Raw genomic sequence first — 17417 nt, forward strand, 5'->3', positions numbered from 1 at the left:
TTTACTCACCAACTTGAAAGAGCCACAATAACTTTGAAATTTTGTAATTTCATAATGAACTTGAGAAATATATTCTTCAGGCAGCTTGAAAAAAATGAAAGATTGTTAGTTTTCAGGAATACATAAATTAGTAAAGGAACATCAAGATGATGTTAAAAACTAAGGGACTGTACACAAACCATAATGCTATGTTAGGGCAACAAAGTGGAATTTGAACCATGCATTGAAAATACAGAAAAGGGCTCTCAATAGCAATGGAAATCTACTTTTCAGCACAAGTAGGATGTTTATGAGAATTCCATTTTGTCTAGGATGAAGAAAGTGGTAGAATTATTTCTCCCAAAATCTGCTCAGCAAATAGTTTATCTCCAAAGATTATGAAGGCTTCTTCAGTGACTCAGAAGATGTGGAAAATAATGCCTTGAAAAAAAAGGATTTTTCAGGATTTAACAGTTGTATAACACTTAAAAAAACCATTCATGGGGATTTGGTTGCCTTCAAAGTGGGAAAAAGAGGTGATTTCGTCTAGGGAGAAGAAAAAGGAGGAGAGGAAAGGGAATCAGAATAATAATGAGAAGAGCAATGGCATGTCTACTAGTCTACTTGATCCTGCAATGGATACAAGTGTCCTTGAGAAAGCACCTTCAGCATATCAAAGATGTTTTGAAAACAACTTCCCCAGATAATTGATATTTAATCCATACAAGTCTCCAAGATTGTTGAAACAGTTTGTTTTAGCTTAGCCCCTCAATTACTATCTTAATGTAGGAGAGCTGCTAGTAGGTCCTTTGGGGATGCTACATTATACAACTTTTGGGGGCACTATTTACATCTAACTCTATGTAAACAGAGCCACTCGGAGACATTCAAGATGGCAGCCCTGCCACAGCATTCCCACACAATTCCCTATAGGTGAACAGGGAGTACCATCAACTCTTTAAGATATAGAAGTCAGTTTAAAAAGGCTCTGCTATTCCAGTTCTCCCAGGAAAGGGATGCAAGTTACAAGGCAATAAGCCCCTCAGATTCCTTCTTATAGCAAAGTAACTTAATTTGCCTCTACTTTGTACTCCTGTGGTACTCAGTAGGCTTTGGCATCATATGTGAGAAGCTAGAGGATCCAGCCTGGGTGGGAGTCCCTTAAGTCCTTGTTTCTTCAGGTCTTTGGACCCAATTTGAAGGAAAAGGAATTCCTTTATGATACCATCTCTCAAACTGAGATTCTCCTGTTAAGCAGTCAGGGCCTCAGACAGATGACTTCTGATTGAAAATACATAATAAAGGAAAACTTTTAAAGAAAAGAATTCACCCAAAATTCCACTGTCCTCATAATTTTTAGCTTTTGAATAATGTTATCAACTCTTTATTTCTTGTTTGCATACTTAGATAACATTTTACTTAATTGAAACTTACTGTACATACACATTATATATCAAAATTTTAACATATTTGTCTTATTTTTAATAGCACAAAAATGTCAATGAATGACACTGATGTAATCTTGAAAAAGCATTTAAATAGAATTTCTGGTTTCTCTCATAAAATCCATATGGATTTATGCTGTTTGAAACAGTACTCACTAGCCATACATGGCTAATGAGCACTTGAAATATGGCTAGTATGAAATGAGGTGTGCTGTTAATATGTAAAGTATACCTGGATTTGAAAAAAGTATAAAATATCTCAATTTTATATTCATTATATGTTGAAATAATATTTGAATATATTGAGTTAAATATTTAAACATTATTAAAATTATTAAATTTTACCTTTTTTATTCCTTTTAATGTGGCTACTAAAAATTTTAAGTTACATACATGGCTTACATTATTTTTCTATCAGACTGTGTTGATATGGATTATCACAAACAGCTATGGGGTCTTAAAATTTGAAAAGAAACTAAAATTTTAACAGTAAGGGAATAGTTAAATCACTTTTAGTATGTTTACTAAATAGAATATTGTGCAGCCTTTAATATGTGGCCCCCCCAAAATTAAGTAAAGAAAGCACAGCCAGACACCATGGCTCACACCTGTAATCACAGTGCTTTGGGAGGACAAGGTAAGAGGATCTATTGAATCCAGGAGGTTGAGGCTGCAGTGAGCCATGATCATACCACTGCACTTCAGCCTGGGCAACAGAGGTAAACCCCATTTCTTTATAAAAAGAAAAAAAAAAGGATGATAACAAAGTTACACAATTTTTTTTTTAAACTAGGAGAATTTTTCCAAAAAGATAACTGGAGATAGGTTCAGAAGACTGAATTCCAAGTGATGTTTTCCTCTTTTCCTTTTCTTTATTTTCAAATTTAAAATAAAGTCACGAAACTTTTTTTATTTTAAAAAAAGTTACTAGGTGATACTGATTCATAGACTCAGTCAAGGTAAATGAAGGAATGGTGGTGTATTAGTGTTCTCATTGTGGCATTGTGGAGAAAGGAACAGCCAACTATGTCTTCCATTCCACTGCTCAGTGGGAATCGGAAATTAAACTCCAAAAGAGGGGACAGTTGATAATATATATATTGTGTTTATAAAGAATGAAAGAACCTAAGTCAAAGGTCCTTTAAAAAGAGTTAAAGCTTTGAAAATGACTTGCCATGTTTAAATGCTTCCCCTTGCTAAGTACTATCTTTTTCTTTATTACTAGATTGATGATGTTGCTATCTAAAGTTGAGAAATTGTCAGAAGAAATCATGGCGATAATGCAAAATTTAAGTAGTATACGGGTTTGTATTTTTTCATACTTCTACCCTGTTTGAAAAGGATAAAAGGAAGGAGTGTCCCAGATTGGAGAATCCAATCCAGGAAAGAGTTTGCACAGAGTATGTTTAATTTACTTTTCATGGGAATTTTTTAATAGGAGAACACTATTTAACCATAATATTTTAGTAATATCTGGCTTTTCATATTTAAATATAAATTTGTAGATTATGTTTCGTCTTTTTAGTTAATTATAAATTGTTTTTATTCAGGCATTTTAGGGCTTGAAATAGTTGGCCTGCCAGAAAAAGTTAAATATCCTAACATAGAGTTTAAGTTTTTCAAATGAAGGAAATAATATACTGTATTTTTCACTAGACATGTCAGTAATGTCATATGTATAGAGAACTTAACTCATTCAAGATGGCTTTCTTGTAGGCTTTGGAGGGCAGTAGAGAGCTTGAAAATCTCATTGGAATCTCCTGTGCATCACGTTTCTTAAAAAAAGAAATGCAGAAAACCAAAGAACTAAGTAAGAATTTATGAGTTTTCAATGACAATAATTTTAGAGATAAACCTATTAATTTGTTTCAAATTTAAATTTGATAGATTTCTTTATATATACCATTACTGGACATGTGATAAAAATACTATTACCTTTAAATAAGAAGCCACATGTCTTTTATCAGGATGTGTTATTTTGGGGATTCTTCTTGAATGTGAATGAAAAGAATGCACCTTGGAAACTGGTAGCAGGCATTTCAAATGTAATGCCCATTTTTATAATATATAATAAGGTATTATATTTTATACTTGGTACTTATAAATATGTATTATTTTGGATTTTTTTTTTTCTCATGAAGTTGTTTGTTCCAAGTAATGAGAAATTCTCCATATTCTATGTTAATTCTTGACATGGGATTTTTACTTCTTTTAGTGACAAAAGTAATTAAACAAAAACTGTTTGAAAGGAGTTCAGGACTTCCTCACAAACGTAAGTAGTTGTGTTTTAGTTTATTACATAAAAAGATGCTTTCATCCCATTTTGCCAATTAAAACTAATCATCATGAGTCCTTTTTAGTGATTTTCTTTTTTCCTCAGAGATCCCTGTTCTGAAGTGTGTTCTTTTAAAAGATCATGAATCTCATTTGAAAAGCTTTATATTGCATTTAGCAGATGATACCTGATGAGATCAACTTCTCTGATTGAACTTTTTAAATGTCTTTTGAAATGCAATCTTCAACATAAGATTTAAATTTTGTCTTTTTATTAAAATTTAGTTTTGAGAATACAGACGAATATGAGCAACAATGCATTAATATACTGCATTTTTTAGTGTTGCACTAGAACCATTAAAAGTTACTTTCTAACCAGTATTCTGGAAACTTTCAGATCATTAATGTGCTTTGTTCTACTATGAACTCTTATGCCTCTGATCATTTCACAGTATGGAAAACTAAATAAACAGTGTTTAAGTTTCCATAGGAAGTACACATTCATACCTTCACACCTCAATAAGCAAAGTAATCATGAACTGTAAAATACTAAAACCTTTAGACTAATGTAAGAGTGATTAATAGTACCTACATGAATGCCATTTAGCAATTTCTGCAGGTGGAATTAGGCCTTAAAATGGGCAGCCGTGTTTTTAGGCTACCGCTTTTAAATACCGATGACTGCCATTTATTGAGTACCTATAATTACTATATTCTCAATACTAGGATCAGCAGATCTTTACAGCATTGTGGAAAGATAGCTACACTGTATTATCATTGTCATTATAGACAAGGAACAAAGATACAAAAAATATTAAGTAACTTGCCCAAGACTTCTACTTAGGTAACAGAGCAAGGATTCCAAGCAAAGACCAGTCTGGCCTCAAAAACTCTGGTCTTTTCATTATTCTTTGTTGTCCCTTCCTAAAACAAATGAAATCATCCAATCATCCCAGCTTTCAGACTCAAACATAGCACATAATTGAAACTGCTTCAGCCAATCTGGTATGTTAGCCTGGGTTTAGAACCTTTAATAAGCCAGTGATGGGTTGGCAATGGGAAGTGCTGGGATTGCCAGGCAGTCAGATCTAAAGGCCAGCTGGGTCATGGCAGGGCTGCAGCCATGGCAAGACTCCTCCAAAGTTCATGTGGGAAGGGAGCTGAATAGACTTCCTGAGCTTTTCAGTTGAACAACTAACATCTACTGTGATGCCAAGAATTTAAGAACATGAAAGGTAACTCTTTCTTGGAAATGGCTTGGGATCTCTTCTTTAAAAAAAAAAAAAGAAAAAGAGAAAAGAAAAATTTAGAGACAAGATTGTACCCTGTCACCCAGGCTGAAGTGATGATTAGTGAAGTGGGATTACAGGCATGAGCCAACACACCTGGCCTCTTGTGTCTTACTTTAGTTGTGTAACTTGATTAGAATGTGTAACTGGGTTTCAGTGGTTTCAATCTCTCCTAACTTGACAAGTTTTAAAGGATCACAGTAGGAAAGCAAAATGTTTATTATTTCCCAATTGGAAGAAATCTTGCTTCTACATACTCTATACCAATAGTGTGATTTCTTTAAAAATCTGTAACTTCCTAGAACTAATTAGAATTAGGCTTAACATAGTTGACTTTTGCAAACAGCTTTGAGAAATAAGGAAGCGGAAAACTCTGGAATAAATAAGTGAACTGTCAATGCTAATAATGTAAAAAATTTGTTTAAATTTATATTTTATTAAAATATTTTTCCTTCCAGGGGATACTTTTTTCATTTCCTTATGGCCATCTAAAATACATGAATTCATTGTGTGTTTATGCATGATCAGCCTTAAAACTCTTTTCTATTATTTTAGGCATTAAGGCTGACTTGCCCGTTACCAGATTTTCCCAAAGGACTGAGTTCCTGCATAGAGGAGACTGTATGACTAAACCATGTTTGTAAATTTCTAATAATCATTGATTTAAATGAAAACTCAGTTTAAAAATATATAATACATAGTATCTATATAAGTATGTTATATATTAATGTGTATTCTATATAGTCATCGTCCAATTCTGTTTCTTGGCAGGAGCTACATTAGCTCTTTATATTTCCCAAGGTTTTAAAAACTTCATTAGGTTTTCAGCTAATTTTGGGAAATTCATATTGCCTAAAAAATAGATTAAAGCTTATTTTTGTTGTAATTTGAGTTTGAGCTATATCCTGAGTGCTTTTCCTACCTCTTTCTCTGGTTCCTAATATACATATTAGTTTTCAGGGTTTTTTGTTTGGTTTTTTATTTTTGGTTAATGATTATGTACATACACAAACGTTCACACACATGTAAATTTTTTTAGTAAACTAACAGCTTTTACCCTTTTCTGCTCATACATTCATTTTAAGAGGATTTTGCTAATTCTTTTGACATCTCAAACTAGTTTGCTTTATATGTTCCTTATTCTGCCTTATTCTGGCCTTGAAATTTCCACTTTCTTTTATTTATTTATTTGTTTATTTATTTATTTTTACTATGCTATTACACAGAATTGTTTAAATTTTAAAATGTTTTGGGAGTTTCTCATAATATTAGAAAATAAGTAAAATAAAAATCATCCCTATAATATGTATAGGATTTATTAATTATGAAAATGAGAATAAGCCAATTACTTGTTTCACTATCAAAAGAATGTCCTTCAGATTCTTCTGCGTTTTTGGTGGGGTTTTTTTGTTTTTTGTTTGTTTGTTTGTTTTTTGGTCTTTCAGATTCTTACAAAATTTTCCTGGAATAGTTAAAGCAGACAATACCATGAGAATTTCAATATTTATGCTATCATTGCCTCTTCTAATTGGTCTTTTAGTTCTACTAATATTTAGTTTTTCATTTCAGTTAACTTCAGTTACAGTCTTTATTACAGGAAGAGTATAATTGTAAAAATAACACTCTAGTATTTTAAATAGACATCTGACACAGATTCTTAAGGCTTTATATAACTTATTCAAGAGAAATTTAAAACATACACAATAAAATTAAAAGACACACTGAGATTTGCATAGTGTCATAAGAACTGGACCTGGTAAATCAGGGGATGCCTTGATGAGAGCATATGAATAAAAGAGGATCTCCTCTGCTAAACACAGATTTCTTAAACAAAGGAAGGCTTCTTTCTTTCTTCAGTTACTTAGGAAATAAGCCTAATTTTGCTTTCTTCAATAACACTGGCTTTATGACTATTAGGAAAATAATGAAATGAAAGGTTCTTTTTGTGTTAGATTTGGATGTGAATTTTCATAATTATTTTAAATTTGTTATGCTGAAGATTTAAAACATATGACCATTCAGTGGGCTGATACAGATGGAATGTCACATTATCATCACATGGTGAGGCATGAAATTTATTTATTTTACATAATCAACCTCTCCTTAAAACAACTTGTTACAGATATTCCTTAGTCAATAGATGGCATTCTATAGTACTTAATATTTTCAGTTTTTTCTGAAGATACTAAAAAATACCATCATTGTTGGTCTTTGACTAGTACTTCCAATAAACAAAATGTTTTTGAAAAGAATGTAAGCAAATTGTAGAGCAGTTGCCAGGATATGAAATCTAGACACTTAGCTTCAGTCCAAAACATATTTTATCTGTTTTGAGAATAATTGTGTAGGTTGCAGTATGCATATTTTAAATGAAATGGAACCATCTGAACTTTACATTGTTCAGTGTTTCAGCTGTTTGTAATAGAAAATATTTCAGAATTTCCAACTTTGGTCTGTTTTAAAAAGCATAATCTACAATGTTCCTGTTTTCTTTAGTTAATTTTCTGTATTCTTACATAGTAAAATTCATCTTGGTTATAGGATTTTAAGGTTATCAAATTCTTAGACAACAGGACAAATTTAAAAGTCTTTCTGTTGTAACACTATAAAATAGTTTGCCTCTTCATTCTAACCACCCACTGAAGTATTTTTTAAACATAAAAATATGTTGTTCTTTCCCCCACTCAGGCTTGAAAAAGTATTCATCATATCAGCTGAATAATTTCACTCCCAGAAGACTACTACCCTTTTAGTTTTCTATTTTATCTTAACATTAAACAATGTATTTTTTTCAAACAGATACTTCAGTTTTAAAAGCACTGAGGTTTGAAGTTTAGACATGACGACTTTTAGGAGAAACAACAGAAATTCCCCCTATGCTTTAACGTTCTGGATTTATCTGGAGATAAAAAATGGAGCCATTAATTTTGATAGCACAAATATGCATTAATGTACAACTGTAGTCCTCAGCTCTTTATAATGATTCAGCTATCATGTATGCCATATGTGAGTCATAACCTTTCCTATTAATAATGTTAATGCTCTTGTTTTACACGATTTGTCTTTGTTTTGGGGTATGCATTTCACCTGCTAAAAATGCATACTTGAGATTTGTCTAGGATTTAAGTAAAAATAAACAGGTTTATTACTTTTTATAGCCTTTTAAATACTTCTTTCATGATTTAAATTTTTTATACTTTAACAGAAGTATGATAATTTTTCTTTCAAATAAAATCAGTAGAAAAAATTTTAAACTATAGAGTTGGACTCACTTAATAGCAATTAGGTGTTTAAAAGGTGTAAATAACTTGCTATCAGACATTACAAATATCCAGGTGCTCTGTATGTGCTGATGACAACAAAATTGAAAAGAAAGACTATAATAATTCTGGCTGGTTTTCTCTGCAGAAGATATTGATTATTTGTGTGTGGTGAGAGATTTGGAAAATTCAATTAAAGGAGTTGTGCAAAGGTTTCATAAATTTTCCTTCTACAGCGTGTACACAGACATTGTTGCGTATTAAATCAATGCAGCACTTCACAATATATTTTCTTTGAAACATAAAAATAAATAACATTTAAACAGTTCTGCTTACTACAGAAACAAATTTTATTTTCTGTGAAGCATTTAGTCATGTGCTATCACTGACTCATACACATTTGCCAGCTGTAACAAATTTTATAGACATTTTCCCCAGAGACATATCTCACATACTATGAATTTTTAAATGAGCAAATGGTGAAGAAGGGATGTCAGCAATATAAAAATTGATCAGTTAAAAGATAAAAGCATAAGTAAAGAGATTTGTATGGTAGTCTTAATAGGTTTTATTAAATAAAAATACTATAAAAAGACAGTAATGAATAGACTGAAGACTTTTCTTGAGGTGGAGAAAAATTATTCTGGCACATTTAGTAGAAATTGGTTTTGTGTCACCTGACAGGTGAACTTTTTTTTCCCATTTTCAACTCTCAGAGTAGTCCAAAACGCTCCACAAAAAAAGAGTTAGATAAATTATCTAAGTGGTTTACATATTTGAAACACAATAAAGCAAATGTTTATAGTATTATATAACTAGTTATATAGTTAAAAGCAGGACTTAGTAATTATTATATATTAGGTGATTTTTCCTCCAGCTCAGACCTCAGATGCAAGGAGCGTAGTTATTTTTATTCATACTATTCACAGCAAGTGCTTCAGCCCTCTGGAACCTCTCTTTCAGGACCCCAGAACACTTTGCTACCTTTCCCTCTACCTAGATTGCTTTTTTCTCTGTCTAGCAAACTCCTACTCGTCCTTTAAGGTCAGCCTCAGATGTCACAACCTCAGATGAAGCTCTCCCCAGCTCTCCTAGGTAAAGCTAAATTGCTTCATCTTCTAGGCTCCCACAACACTTGCCTGAATATTTTAAATGTATCATGTTGTAGTGCATTGCAATTGTCTGGTTACAGGACTCTTTCTGGGCTCCTCTTTGGTAAACAAACAAAAAGTCTTATCTATGTACTGTAGTCCCAGAGCCTAGCACAGCGCCTGGATAGAGCCTGGATAGAAGTTCCACGTGCAGTGCAGCCAATGTGTGATGAATGAAAAGAACTTTTTTAAAAGAATTATCTTAAGTATTTTCAAATACTTATAAATTGCTATTTTCTTATCTCATTAACGTTTATTGCATGCCTACCATGCTCCAGGCATTATTCTAGCATTGGGGACACACTGACAAACAAGGCAGACATAGTCCTGCCCTCAGGAGTATAGAATCTAGCACAAATAACAAGTCATTTTAGTAACCATAAAGAGTATACTAACAATGGTAATAAGCATGTATTGTAATAAATGTCCTGGAAGTTTTCATAATAAATTTGAAAAGGTATATTCTGAAATAGAATCAGGCTAACTGTCGGATGTTGCAGTGAGAATTTATAGCCTCAGAGCTGCTATTTTTAGTGTAAAACAAGACTTTAGGTTGTTTTAATTTCATTTTGCTTCAACATTTATTCTGCATCATATACTGTGGCAAGTTGCTGTGAATTGTTTTCTGAAAGAAAAAAAAAACTTTCTTCTTTCATTTAGAATCATGTCATCTTGACAGCTATGAATTCCTTAAAGCCATTTTAAACTGAGGTACTGTTTCACCTTTCTAATTTAGTTTAACCTTGTGAAATTTCACTGTGTTTTGTTCAGGTGGAAACATTTTATTTACATTATCAGATTTGGTATTGTCTTCTTATAAGAAAATAGGGATATGAGCATTGGAGCTTTAGTTGAAATTATATTAACCTAGTCTTATAAACAACAGGAGGGCAGTCTAACATCAGTTAGAGGCTGACTGGGAAAGAACTATTGAGCTGACAAGGCTAACTTTAAAAGTCAGAGAGGACACATTTTTAACGGAGTTAAGGGTCCTTAGTCATATTTCATATAAATAGCTAAATAGATGCTAACAAGTAGATTACAGTTTCTGTAGGACACATCTGACTGAACAAGATATAACTAGTCTGTTAAATTAGGCAATGTACTAAATTAAGTAAATAATTATATATTAATTAGTTACACCTTGCCTTCAGAGCAATTCCTATTGATGCAGCAATACAAGTAAAAATTATACATTTATAAATAGCTTATTGTAACAAGCTAAAAGCAATATAAGTCATGATATATTAGTGTTTAGCGTACCTGTAACTGAAGGTTTATATTAAGAACTGACATGGGCTGGGCATGGTGGCTCACACCTGTAATCCCAGCACTTTGGGAGGCCGAGGCGGGTGGATTTCCCGAGGTCAGGAGTTCAAGACCAGCCTGGCCAACATGGTGAAACCCCCGTCTCTACTAAAAATACAAGAAATTAGCCTGGCGTGGTGACTTGTGCCTGAATCCCAGCTACTCGGGAGGCTGAGGCAGGAGAATCGCTTGAACCCAGGAGGCGGAGGTTGCAGTGAGCTGAGATCACGCCACTGCACTCCAGCCTGCGCAACTGAGTGAAACTCTGTCTCACGGAGAAAACAACAAAAACTGGCATTAGGGGCTAGGCATGGTGATTCATGCCTGTAATCCCAGCACTGTGAGAGGTCAAGGTGAGAGGATCGCTTAAGCCCAGGATAGAAAAATTAGCTGGGTATGGTGGCGCATGTCTGTAGTCCCAGCTACTCAGGAGGCTGAGTTGGGAAGATCAGGTGAGCCCACGTGGTAGAGGCTGTAGTGAGCCATGATTGCTGCACTCCAGCCTGGGTGACAGAGCGAGACCCTGTCTCAAAAAAAAAAAAAGAATTGTTAGCTTACCAGATGTGTTGCCTGCTCTCTCTTAGGGAAAAAAATCAAAGCACAATTAAAGAATTATGTTCTATCTCCAAGATACTTTTCTTTGGAAATGGTATCTCAAGTGGTTAATATTAGCTTCCTGACAAGCTAGTCTTAATATTTGCAACGCATCTTACATAGAAAATAGTTTTTTATGAAAACGTTTATTCTATTGTATGCAGTAAACAATAGCTTATATTCTGTTTGCAGTGAGTAATAGCTTATAATAATAGCTAGTATTTATTGAGTACTTTCTGTTTTTTTTGTTTTTTTTTTTTGAAATGGAGTCTTGCTCTGTCACTCAGGCTGGAGTGCAGTGGCACGATCTCGGCTCACTGCAACCTCCACCTCCTGGATTCAAGTGATTCTCCTGCCCCAGCCTTCCGAGTAGCTGGGATTACAGGTGAGCACCACCATGCCCAGCTAATTGTTTGTATTTTTATTAGAGATGGGGTTTCACCATGTTGGCCAGGCTGGTCTTGAACTCCTAACCCCAAGTGATCTGCCTGCCTCAGCCTCCCAAAGTGCTGCAATTACAGGCGTGAGCCACTGTGCCCAGCCTTATTGAGTACTTTCTATGTGCCAGCAGTGTTATAAACACTTTATACATATTCCATTTAATCGTCACAACAACTTATGAGGTAGATACAGTTACTACTTTTATTTTATAGGTGAGGCAATTGAGGCACAAACAAGGTTAAGTACCTTGTCCCAGAATCACCTAAAACAGGGCCAGGATACTAAACCGAGTAGTCTGGTGCCAGAGCCTATGCTCTTGCCACTACCCAGTAGTAATCTGTGAATGTCAGGTTTCACTACTGGCCAAGGATTTTATATCCTGTTAAGTAAGGATCATATATAAATATTATCCTTATTTGTCCTATATGTAATGGGATATATATGTATTTCATATATATCCATCCACATACACCTATATTCATTCATTATAAGGTTAACATTTTATAAAATTTCTGACCTGTGAAATCCAACAGAGAACATATTAGATGGTGATCATAGATACATCTTCACAGTTACACATTTAGTAAATGAACGTGCAACATTTAGTGTTTGATAGTCTGTAATAAACTTATAGGGAATTCAGAGTACCGAGAATAGCTTTGTGTTAATGGATTTTAGTAAAGATAACCACATTTTGGGGTGTTCTTTTGAGTCTTTGAGTAATACTTTTAAGAAACTGGGAAGAATTAAGGTTGAGCTACCCATCAACTTCCCTTTCATTGAGAAGCAAGAGAGAAATGACAGTGAAATTAAGTGACTTCACCTTTGAGGCATTTTCCTCAGTTCTGCCTTTCACCACGTTTTCTTCTCACTTTGAGCATTTCCTTCATTATCTCCTTCATTCCCTGAGTTTTCACCTTAGTGTATATGGTTTCCAAATTATTATAGTCTCCTAGGCTATAAACCTACAATGTTCTCAGCTGCCATACAGTGTCCCCCAAGTATACTGATTTCATCATTTCTCCTTCAAAGTTGTTTTTTCTTCTACCTTTTTAGGGATTATATCATTCCATTGGTCAAATTCTCTCTCTCTGTTCCCACATCCAAATGCTGCCAGATTATATTACTTCTGAGAATGGTTAATTCTACTTTCCACACCCACTGGTGTGGAACTCTTCCAGATTATCATTGTCCCTATTGTAACCTACCTGTCTGCCCTTTGGTCCCTTTCCCCTACAGCCTATCCTGCTACTGAAAAAAATGTATGCTTTAGAAGATATCACTCCACCATATGTACGATAAAATCCAAATTTAAACTGACATTCAGGAGTCTCCCTGATCTGCCCACAGCTTACCTTTCCAGTTTCTTCATTGTGCCTTACTCATTCCAGATTACTTGCCATTTCCCAGACACCTTCCCCAGAAAGTGCCTTTCTCATGTCCTTACCTTTAGTCTTGTCTGCTCAGCCTAGCGTGCCTTTTCCCTCATTATTGTCAAAATTTTACCCGTCTTTCAAAACCTGCATAGAATTCTTCTTCTGCGTAAGCTTCCCCAAATCCCTCTCCCCCATATTCTCCTCATTGCTCTTTTGTATATTTGTCATAGCTGCCTGACTGGTATGCATAAAGGAGAATGTGAATGAAACTCCTGATTTTGTCCTTATGCCCTAGAAACTTGACACCTAGTACTGCTGATATCACTGTGACCAACTTCCCTACCTGCACCACAGCTCCAGCTCCAGCCCTCTGTTACACTTCAGTGATTATTCCTCTTGACCTGTAATGGTTCAGTGGGGAGGACTGTCCCATACAAATTCACTCCCAGAGCCTTTAAGAAGTGAAACGATGCTAGAATAAGAGAGAAAGTAAGGGTGACAGCAACCCAGAGGCCACAGCCAGAGTGCTAAGACCATCAAAAGATGGGAAGAGAAAAACATTTTGGCTAATGTTAACAGGGGATATTGGGATACTTTAGTAACAATGTGTATGAATTACTTGGGTAACACAAAGATGAGGCTTAGTATGAACAAAGTGCTGTGTATTATGACAGTTTGAAACCTAATAAGGACACAAAAACAATATAAGGCAAGTTATGATAAATGATACAAGTTCAGACTCTTCTAAGTTCTGACCAATAACAAGTACAAACAAGGATAGTGCATCCAGTGAGGATCCAAGTATCAACTTGATAACCCTCGACATGGCAGGCTCTCTGGTAGAAGCTTGGGGTAACTAAGGTAGATTGCCTTAAAGCAGAATTGCAACCTCTTCCTTCTCACACTAAGTCTAAATCTTGAATTCTGTGCACTTTACTGAACCTAAAAGCTGGATCTTTTAAACAGACCCCCAAGTCCATGTGACTCTAATGCTGTGAAGACCACAAGCCTGCCTTTTACATGCTTGATTGCAGGTCAGCACAATAGAATGGGTTGGTTTCCCTACTACATGAAATTAGGAAGTATGATAATAAAAAAGGTCCACTGGGATTGAGAATAGATAGGGAAACTACAAGGAGGGAAGAATTTGTGTAATGTTACGAGTAAAATGTAGACCAGTGAATGTTCTAGACTTGGACCAATCAAATTTGTCACACTTCCATGGAGTACAGAGGAAGAGTTGACAGAAATTTCTTCCCCTTCAGACTGAGAAGTATAAACATTATTCTCTACTGTAAGTACCAAATGAAGAATAAGCAGTGTTACGGGAATTCACAGCAGACATAGATCACCTCAGGATGGCATTTTCAGTTTGTTTGTTTGTTTGTTTGTTTGTTTGTTTGTTTGTTTTTGTTTTTTCAAGACAGGGTCTCATTCTGTCACCCTGGCTGGAGTGCAGTGGTGCAGTCATAGCTCACTGCATCCTTGACTTCCTGGGCTCAGGCAATCCTTCTGCCTTGGCCTAGGATTTCAGGCATGAGCCAGCACCCCCAGCCTTATTAGGTCATTTTTAAAGATCTTTCCCCACATGCCCTATGGTAATGTATGCCATCAGTTGCCAATGGCTGCTTCCTTCAAAGGCTTTCTCTCACAGAAGGGTTCTAAGGCTGAAGAGACATGAGCCTCTGCCACCACTAGGAGTCCCCAGAGAGACATATTCTGAATAGGAATCTGTCACAGTAAATACTGTCTTTTGGGCAGGGGGCAGCTGTTGGAGGAAACACCTGCTGAAAGGCCCCTAAAGCTTATAGACAAAGGCATGTAAATAAGTTTTCTGTAGGCCCTGTTGGAGTTTTAAAATTCTCTGAGATGTATCTCCTGTAAGTATGGTCACATAAGGTGAACAATACTGAGTGCTATGTCTGAGTAGTCATATTGACAGTTACTAGTGAAGATAGTCAAAAAGCAAATGAGGCCAGGCACGGTGGCTCATGCCTGTAATCCCAGCACTTTGGGAGGCCGAGGTGGGCAGATCAGGAGGTCAGGAGTTCAAGACCAGCCTGGCCAACACAGTGAAACCCCGTCTCTACTAAAAATACAAAAATTAGCCGGGTGTATTGGCACACACCTGTAGTCCCAGCTACTCAGGAGCCTGAAGTGGGAGAATCCCTTGAACCCGGGAGGCAGAGTTTGCAGTGAGCCGAGACCACGCCACTGCACTCCAGCCTGGGTGAGAGTGAGATTCCGTCTCACAAAATAAAAAATAAAGCAAAAGCAAATGAGAGGTTGCCAGCAGCATCTAACTAAACTAGGTACCAAATTAGATTGTTAATGGGTGTTAAAATCACTTCTTAAGTCATGTATGAGGTGCATGTTAACTAATTCTTGATAATATAATTATCTTTTATATCCCACAGGCATTAAGAAGAAATGCACTTACCATGAGCACCAACTTTTGCATCTGCCTGATCATATTTAAAGGAACAGAGAAATATTTGTAATTAATCTGCCCAGTAAATACCAGCTCGTAGCAGTCAGCAGGTGCATGTCTAGATAAAATTTCTTGCAGCTAATTTAAACTTTCTACACACACCAGTAGATAATCTCAATGTAAATAATACATTTCTTCTTGACTCTTTAATGTGAGCCAGCATGGAGAGGAAGATCTTGACTTATATTCTGTACCACATACACTTCTTTGGACTTTTAGCATTCATGGGTAGACTTAATAAAGCATGTATAAAAGTGGCACCTTTGGTAGAATTATATATTTTCCTGAAATTCAGATTAAATGTAATGGTAAGTGGAATTAAGTACCAATGTTCCCATTTAAAGCCCTAGCTGCTTATTAACTTATGGATTCTTTAAAAAAAATTTTTTTAAGATTTATCTAGTCTATTGTGTAGCCACTACCTCAGGAGTGAGTTTTTATTTTCCTATGCTTTTAGAGGAAAAAAACAATTTCAACATTTTAAAATTTTACACCATTTATAAAATATTAGAATGTATTTTTTCAGTATAAATGTTTATGAAGTTTTTTTAACTAAACTACACAGAGTACTGAATTTAAAGAAAAGACCATTATTAAGGGGCAATATGTGATCCATTCCAAATTATTTTTAAATATTAAATTTCAGTTATTCTGTGGTGTTTTCTGTCATCATCATGTTTTGTCACTCCCAAAATAAAGGGGAGGAGGGAGTCACAGAGTATGTTATCTTGATAGTGAAACTTATGCTTTTCTTGACCATTTCTGTAGGGAAAAACTGCCACTCCTTTGAGGTACTTGCCCTAAGTTTTAACAAAATTAGTAGAAAATATTACCATGTCATTTGAATATATCATGAAAAATTAAAACTACATGAAAATCTGAAACAAAATGTTAACAAATTAAGGTTGAAAATTTTCCACTGCATGCAATGGCACAAGCCTTTAATCCCAGCTACTACTCAGGAGGCTGAAACAGGAGGATCGCTTGAGCCCAGGAGTTTATGACCAGACTGGGCAATATAGCAAGACACCTATCTCAGAAAAAAAGAAAATAACTCACTTTCCACTTAGAGAAATTTTAGATTCACCTTTTTATAATGAAAGGTTTTTAAAAACTTAATATAAATTATATAAATTACCTTCATTTATATAATTGAAGAATTTATAAGAAAAAAATTATTTTCTTCATACTGTTTAAGAAATTTATTCTGATACAGTGCTTATAATAGGATGTTACCAAAAGTACACTAAAAAAGGATTATTCTAGCATTGAAAACTAACCTTAGGTTGTAAGCCAAAACATTTTATAAAGTAATCTATGTTAGCTAATACAGGGTTAAGAAGTAGATCGGTTTCATATATAATCCAAGTTATATAGGTATGTGCTTAATGCTATTAAACCAGTTACTGTATGTTTGACCCCTTGATATACTAAGCTTTTGCCTTTTAGAACAGCTGGGTCTGCTGAGAATCATTTCCCAGTTCTTTTCATTGTAGATCAGATGACTCTCACTTTATCACCCTTGGAGGCCACATGAAGGACAAAGCAGAAAGATCCACACACAAAACTAATGTTTATATGAGGGGAGGGGGAAGTTGTGGGGGATATACTTGGCCCTGATCTTCCAATGAACATAACAGAAGAGAGACCAATTGAGACTTGGAAACCAGTGTGTTACTTTAACCATTATTTAGTTATATCCTATCCGTCTCTTTCTTTCTGTTGAACAGAGAGGCTCCTTTGGCTGCCTTGACTTTTGTAAATGTTTCACTCAATTTGTTGTGGTTTATCATTTGGACAGAATGCTAC

At 35.0% G+C, this 17417-nt stretch overlaps 1 protein-coding gene across 16 annotated transcripts in view; it reads left to right on the forward strand.

The window, feature by feature from the left end:
* ITGB3BP (integrin subunit beta 3 binding protein) overlaps nt 1-15868 on the forward strand; it is a 73378-nt gene extending 57510 nt beyond the window's left edge. For 8 of the 16 annotated variants that reach the window (XM_077954791.1, XM_077954787.1, XM_077954789.1 and 5 more), the window contains 4 exons: nt 2650-2728; nt 3141-3234; nt 3640-3696; nt 5543-5873. In XM_077954791.1, coding sequence (XP_077810917.1) covers nt 2650-2728; nt 3141-3234; nt 3640-3696; nt 5543-5631 — 319 coding nt within the window. In that variant the 3' untranslated portion in view covers nt 5632-5873. Of the gene's footprint in view, nt 1-2649; nt 2729-3140; nt 3235-3639; nt 3697-5542; nt 5874-7786; nt 8138-10058; nt 10110-15534 lie in introns of those variants that run through there. The other 8 variants (XM_077954820.1, XM_077954806.1, XM_077954815.1 and 5 more) reach the window with 3 other exon arrangements.
* Nucleotides 15869-17417: the final 1549 nt, after the last annotated feature.

Source organism: Macaca mulatta, chromosome 1 (assembly GCF_049350105.2).
Source record: "Macaca mulatta isolate MMU2019108-1 chromosome 1, T2T-MMU8v2.0, whole genome shotgun sequence".
Lineage (NCBI taxonomy): Eukaryota > Metazoa > Chordata > Mammalia > Primates > Cercopithecidae > Macaca > Macaca mulatta.